Source organism: Aythya fuligula, chromosome 2, assembly GCF_009819795.1.
Source record: "Aythya fuligula isolate bAytFul2 chromosome 2, bAytFul2.pri, whole genome shotgun sequence".
NCBI lineage: Eukaryota > Metazoa > Chordata > Aves > Anseriformes > Anatidae > Aythya > Aythya fuligula.
In genome coordinates, this window is record NC_045560.1 from 34,501,801 (window position 1) to 34,509,271 (window position 7,471).

Sequence of the window (7,471 nt, forward strand, 5' to 3'; positions counted from 1 at the left end):
CATCTTCAGCTTTCATCCCTGCTGCTCCAAAGAGAGGATACTTTTCTGAAAGAACTCAAGTATCAGTTAATACCGCTACTTGAAATTCTGTGTATATTTACATTGCTCTGAAAGAGCTTTATAATTAAACCTGGAGACAATGCATCTCCTGCTGGTGGTAGTTTAGGAAGACTTTTTCCTAGGAATGAATAAACAAGGGACTGTTGGATCTATCACGTTTATCAAAGTGTATTTCCCTTTCCTCTCCTTTCCCCAGTTAAACTGTCTGTGGGGAAATCAAATTGCTTGAAAATACATGTATGAAGATCAAAGGCATATGTAGGTAAATATATTGCTTAAACTTTCAAAGCTATTTTTACATGTGAGCAAATATTAGCATTTCACATTGACTGGGAACTGCATTTGAAGTTGGTCCATGACTTGCATAGTAAATTCAAAAGTGAGATGAAAGTGCTTAGCCTAGTCCATCACAAAAAGCTTGTCTGCTTCTCCATGTGTTATTGCCTTTTCTTTTTTTTTTTTTTAATAAAAAATAACATAATTCCTGTTCGAAGATGCTTTTGATGACTTTTGGCAAAACAAAATTTGATTGTGGTCAGATTTTTTTAATAAAAAAAAATATATTTTTTTTTTTGCCAGGTGAACATAAAGCAATGAAGTTAACCATATAAACATTGTTCTGTTACTGTACCAGGTAACAGCTGTATAATCTCTTTTGAAGCTTCTTAAAATTTTTCTCACACACCAAATTATTGCTTTACCTTATAGCTGGTTTAAAAAAAAAAAAAAAAAAAAAAAAAAAAAAAGATACTTAGTGGTATTATATTTTATTCAGCTGTTTGGTTTGGTGACTTTATGCAATGTGTGATCACTAACAGCACTTTGTCTGTTAAAAAAGTAGAAACAGTATTGCCTCAAAGTCTGAAAGCATAATGTAAGTGTCATTTTCCTTCCTACTCATGGTTTCACAGAGGACTCGCTTTTTGGAAGCGAGAAGTATGGTTAAAATTATTAAAAAATGAAGTCTTCTGACATTCAGGGCTGTGGTTAAAATGTGGTATATAAGATTATTTGATTGCTGAAAAGTCAGTTCCACTTGGGAACAAGCACAGCCAGAAAATATTTCCTTGAAATGGAGTTTTCTAGGAAGCATTCAAATTAGAAAGTAGGTGTTGAGAAATGCTGTTTGTGCTCTTACTTTGCTGTGTTTCATAATGGCTTTCATTATAAAGCCACGAGGAAAGTTAAGGGTAAATTCTTGTGTGGGAGAAGGAGCATATAGGCTTTCTGATTGTCTTGATGTATACTGCTGTGCAGCATGTGGAGCACTGCAGTACACAGTGGTTTTTCTAGTACTTTTAGCTTCTTGAAGGTCTTGGCAGAAAATTTTTAGTGGGCCTGTGAATGTGTCTGTCTGAGCATGCAACATAACTCTGCGGGAGTTTGAAAGAATACTGTTAAAAACAAGAAGAGTATAGGTTATTCACTAAGATAATACTAACAAGATGAGAATGTTTAGTTGTATGTTGGAAAAGATGGAAAAAAATGTCCGTTTGCCTTGTGAAGGACATCATAACTTCCTTCAGTGCTGCCTCCTTTTGTGCATAGCCAAAGCTTACACATGCTCATCTCTGCAAGCTTGGAACTAGCCTGGGAAGCTACTGCACAAATGGCTAAGGGCTACGTGCCCAAATGCACAAGAATTCTGCAGTACGTGGACATATCGGACCTGCTGCCTAACATAAAAAAATCTATTTTATTTGACTTCATCTTAAATAAAAGGGTTGAAGGACACAGTTATACAATAAATTCTCATCATTCACATCATAAATGACATTGTGGGACAAGACAGCTGGGATGGTAGGGTTTACAGGCTTTTTCATTGGCACCGTTGCTCACTGTCAACCCAAGTTGCCATAGTTCTCTCTGTGAGTTTGTAGATAGCCAGGAAATCCTCCACTGAGCAGGTAAAATATATTTCAAGTTCTAGGATATATTTCCCAATGCAGCATGCAGTGGTGCCCAGTTGGTGTTAGCATCTGCACCACTTACACAGAGTGCAGGAAGTCAGAACTGGAGGTTGTAAGTGACTGTTGGGGATAGAAACAAGAATCATTTAGGTTGGAAAAGACAAAACATTTTAAAACTTGCAGGTGTTTGGTGTGCATAAGGGCTGAAAACTTTATCTGAAAGTAAGATTAGACAAAACCAGACATGAATTAGTTGCTTTTATTGTATTTGCAATATTATGCATATCATATACATAGTTTATACTTGATGATTTTTCCTCAGTCTTTAAGTAGTAGTGAATGTTAAAAGGAATGTGCTGCTTCTGGATTTAAGTTGCTTGTGATAAGGATTTGGATAGATACCTCCCCTCCATCTTTCTAATTATAATAAGAAAGTAGTTTTCCATTTTTTCCACTGCTCTCAGTATGCAGTTGGCTACTTAAAATTTCTAATTTTAATATTGTGGTATTTTTCAGAGTTTTTGCTATTTATCCAAGGCTATTTTGGTCGGTACTTACGTAATTTTTTTCTTTTTCCCTCTTACCAGCAGCCATGCAGCAGGTACTGGATAACCTTACTGATCTGCCGACTTCAACAGGCGCTGAAGAAATAGACCTGATTTTTCTCAAAGGAATTATGGAAAACCCTATTGTAAGATCACTTGCTAAGGTATTTCAAATTGCTGCTCTGAGTAGAATCTGGGAATATGACAATTGTTACTACTGTGTGAACATTGAGTATGGATCTGAGGTATCAGCAGTGGCTTTTATGTTTGGTATGTGTTGTTAAAGGACTTGAAAGAGTTCTTGAAAGCAGATGTAGCGTATTTGGTATAATCTAACTTCTGCATACAGTGATTTATTGGAAGAGTAAGATCTTTACGTGGAAGATCTAGAGGAAAAAGAAAAATTCAGAGACTCCAGAAATAATGTGTTAAAATTATTTATGAAGAAAACATCAAAATGCTTGGAATTAGAAGTAGTTGGTATTAATATAGTGTTGTGACCACCGTTGTGTGCAAAACCCATATGCCTTCCCTCTTCTAGCATTTTTGCTAACGATGAAAAGTGAGAGCAATAACCTTCTTTCCCCCGTGGCGTAAACAGGTCTTGTTGTCTTTGGCTCAAAATGGCTTTCTGGTCAACCCAGTGAGTATTCTCTCCAGGCCCTTTCCTAGATCTCAGAGTAATACTGGGACCTTTGATTAGCAGCGCTCAGATGTGGACTGTTCTTAGCTGTGGTCTTGAATTATGCAAATATTTTATTCTTAGATGGTAGTGCTACTAATTATGTAAGATTTTTCTTATTGTAAGATGTTTACAAAAATTCTTCGGTTTCTGAAATTAAAATGTAGCTTATCATAAGGAGATGCAGTTAGTATTATACAGCCCTTACATTCTTTCTTATTTTTCATAAAAATAGGTTCCTTACATGAGAAAAAACAGTTAACTTAAATATAGCTATCACTTTAATATGAACAGACATCTGAAGAGATGCCCTCTAGGCAGCCATGAAATACTCTGTAAAGCTAAAGAATTGTTGTGCATGGATTTTGCTCAGTAAAATATCTGGAAAAGAAAACATCTCATAAGAGTTCATATAAGAATTCATTTCTCTTTAACTGTTCAAAACCATGGGTTACAAGTGGAAAAAGTTGCATAGCAATAAACTTACAAATACTGGAAGTGTCTCATCTGCTGGTGAGATGACTGCAGAGGGGAAAATTTGTGTACTAAATTTACTGGAGTAAGTTAAAACACTTTCTTGCTTATGTTTTTTTTCCAGCTTCAGTGTCTGCTATATACTTCATCTTTAAATTTTATCATGAAGAAAATTTTCATTGCAAAGCATTTATTCTTACAAAGAATTTGTACATTAATCGCCAATTCCAATTATGGGGAATTTAACGACTAGCAGATGTTTAAAAAAAAAAAGTGCCTGTAAAGGAAACAGACAAGATCTTAGCTATAAACCTGCTTTATCTAGAATGCTGAAAGATTTAACTGTGTCCATATGGCATGACCACACTCATTTTTTTCTTTTGTAATTATTTCGGAATTGAACCCTAAACCCCACTCCTAACCAGCAGAGCTAAATAAGGACAAGAATGAAAACGATAACCCATTTCATGAAGTGTATGTAGTTCATACATACACGTTTGACTCTGAAAATGTATCAACCTTGTTTTTCTATTAGAAAGAAGAGCTAGTTTTATCAGAATAGTGAATTCTGGCCTGACCCTGAGATGGTCAGATTAGTTGTGCACATTCATTTCAGACAGGGACAGAAATGTAAAAGACTTTTCAGTTTTCTTGATTAGAATGATAGCATCACAGAATGGTTGGGACTGGAGGGAACCTTAAAGACCTAATTCCAACCCCCTGCCATGGGCAGGGACACCTGCCACTATGACCAGGCTGCCAAGAGCCCCATCCAGCCTGGCCTTCCACAGTTCCAGGGATGGGGCATCCACAGCGTCTCTGTGCAGCTTGTTCCCGTACCCCACCACCATATTTCTTCCAAATACCTAATTTAAACCTACCCTTTTTAGTTTAAAACTTACACCTCGTTAGTCTGCTATTAAGACTAATCATTATATTGTAGTCAAATAGGACAAAAACAACCAAACAAAAAAACAAAACCTTTTTCTTTTCAGTCCTTAAAATATTAAGGCAATTAATAAAGGTAGTATATGCTTATAATATTTTGCAATGCCAAGTTTGGCTAATCCTTTCAAGTTGCATTAAAGTAATTTCACTCTTCTCCTGTCTAGAATAAAGGTATTAAGTTGGATATTACAGTTGTTTTTTTGGGAGAGGGTTCACTTACTGTATCTTTCCATTCTTCAGCGGGTGGTAGTTTTTTTTGTGTTGAAGTTTGTGTTTACCTATGAACTTTTTTCCAATAAAACCATAGAATCATTAAGGTTGGAAAAGACCTCCAAGATCATCTGGTCCAGCCGTGCCCGTGCCACCAATATTAACCACTAAACCATGTCCCTAAGTAAATGTGTTTCAAGGGGCTTTTGAGGGGAAAGGGAAAGTAAGTGAAATCATTGTAAAATGCATTTTCATGTAATCTATATCTAATCTAATCTATAAACAGATGGTGTCCAGTATTTAGGATTTCAGATTGTTAAAGGCAAAATCCTTATTACCTGAACATTTAATGAATTTAAATACTTGATTTAGCATTGCTGAAATTATGAACTGAAATAAAATATAGTATCTAAGTTTGCTATTCCTTTTTATTTTAAATATTCATACCATTCCATATTCTGCTACTCCCCAGCATAGTACAGGATAAGAGGTTGTTGACGAACAAACTTTCTGTTCTGCTGTATATTGATGGCCTTGATTTTGGGGTGAAGAGTGGGGATATTTGTATTTATATTAAGCATCTTGTTAGTGGTAACATTTTAAAGAAAAGTAGCAAAGGAGGTAACCCAAATTCTCTAATCCTGTAAAAGTTGGAGTGCATTTAAAAGTCAATAGATTTGGGTTTCTACTTGCTGTAAAAGAAGGGAACTTCTAAAAGACAATACTGTTTACTGTACATGTTATGTACAAAATAGCATTCCTTTACTAAGGAGGATGTGTGTAGGTGCCAAGCTGTATGAATGTTGTAATCATGGTCATTTGGTTTGAGGGTGTTTGGGAATGTCTGAAATGCCTTTCTGTGTGTTAAGTTAGCCTTTCCAGTGACCATTGTTTCTCCAGAAATGGCATTTTATAGATGCGAAGTAAGATTCAATACCCAGTTGATTTCAGGGAACAAAGTTTATTGGATTTAGCAAAATTTTATTTTAACATCTGTTTTAAAGCACTGATAAGCAAGTAGATGCATGCACATACAAATTATAAATATATAGAAGTATATATGGAGGAGTCTTAAATTGGTCTGATTTTTTTTGTGTTTTTACCTGCCACAGCAATTGTTAACTTCTTGTTTCTACAGTGTTGTAAATAACTCTTAATTCAGAATGTGTTGAGAGTCTTAGCTATTTTTGGCCTCCTCTTAGTCCCTAATTTTTGATAAAGTGCTGCCTATAATAAATAAGCAAAGCATTTCAACTTATGAGGCATTTCTCTTGCAGCTCAAATCTCCTACCTTTCCTTGAATTTAAGTGCTTGCAATGTTTAGGAAAGTGTTGTATCTGCAGCAATAGCTCTAGAAAGATGAAAAAGTAGTCCCAGAATCACAGAACGCTTGAGGTTGGAAGGGACCTCTGGAGGTCGTCTTGTCTAATGCCCCTGCTAACCCTAACCCTAACAGGACCACCTAGAGCTGCTTGTCCAGGATCATGTCCTGACATCTTTCAGGTATCTCCAAGGCAGGAGACTCCACCACCATTCTGAACAGCCCGTGCCAGTGCTCAGTAAACCTCACATTAAAAAAAAAGTGTTTCCTGATACTCAAATCCTCCTGTGTGTTGGTTTGTCCCTCTTGCCTCATCCTACCAGTGAGCACCAATGGAAAGAGCCTGTCTCTGTCTTCTTTGCACCCACCCTTCAGGTATTTCTGCACATGGGTGAGGCTCCTTCCCTTCTCCAGGCTAAACATTCCCAGCTCTCTCGGCCTTTCTTCACAGGAGAGATGCTTCAGTCTCTTTGTCATTATAGTGGCCCTTCACTGGACTCTCTCCAGCATGCCCATGTCTCTCTTGACCTGGGTGGCCCAGAAACAGACACAGGACTCCAAGTGCAGCCTCACCAGTGCTGGAAGGGGAAGGATCACCTTCCTCAGCATGCAGCCAACACTCTTACCCTTCCAGCCCAACATACTGTTACTCTTCTTTGCTGCAGACCTTGTTCAGAATTCCCTTAGTTATGCAGGTTTTCCTGTTGAATTTGTCATTCAGGTGTCTCTGAGTAGGAGGAGCTTCAGGTAAATGTTTCTCAAAAGCAGACTATATCTTTTTGAGCAGATCCTGTATTTATTTTTTGTCCTTCTAGAAGGTACACAAGTACTAGGTTCTGAAGCAGAAAAGATGTGAGGCATGCTACTGTTCAGAGAGGACTGTTTGATGTATGTAGATAGCATGGAGGTTATAGGAAGTATGGACAGGCAAGCATATCTGACAGGTGCTGCTCGTAATTTTTGTTGTGTCCAGTAGTTAAGGATGTAAAATCCTTCAGCGTTTATAAAAACAAAATGTATGTATTGGACTGTATGTAACTGTTGCTGCTTTCCTGTTGAAGGGTGCATATTTATTTTATCTTACAGGCTCATGAGCGACTAGAAGATTCTAAACTTGAGGCTGTCAGTGACAACAATCTGGAGCTGGTGAATGAAATTCTTGAAGACATCAGTCCCTTAATAAATAAAGATGAGAACATTGCAGAATTGGTTGGAATACTGAAGGAGCCTCATTTTCAGGTGCCACCTGTTTATATTACCCACTCTATCACTGTACACATACAAATCTAAGTTTAATAACTAAACTGACCTGTAGCCAATT

General features: G+C 37.0%; 1 protein-coding gene across 6 annotated transcripts in view; it reads left to right on the forward strand.

The window, feature by feature from the left end:
* Positions 1–7,471, forward strand: part of MPP6 (membrane palmitoylated protein 6) — a 52,829-nt gene that overhangs the window by 27,468 nt on the left and 17,890 nt on the right. For 3 of the 6 annotated variants that reach the window (XM_032181238.1, XM_032181240.1, XM_032181242.1), the window contains 2 exons: positions 2,558–2,679; positions 7,237–7,389. In XM_032181238.1, the coding sequence (XP_032037129.1) occupies positions 2,558–2,679; positions 7,237–7,389 (275 nt within the window). Of the gene's footprint in view, positions 1–310; positions 323–2,557; positions 2,680–7,236; positions 7,390–7,471 lie in introns of those variants that run through there. The other 3 variants (XM_032181239.1, XM_032181241.1, XM_032181244.1) reach the window with 2 other exon arrangements.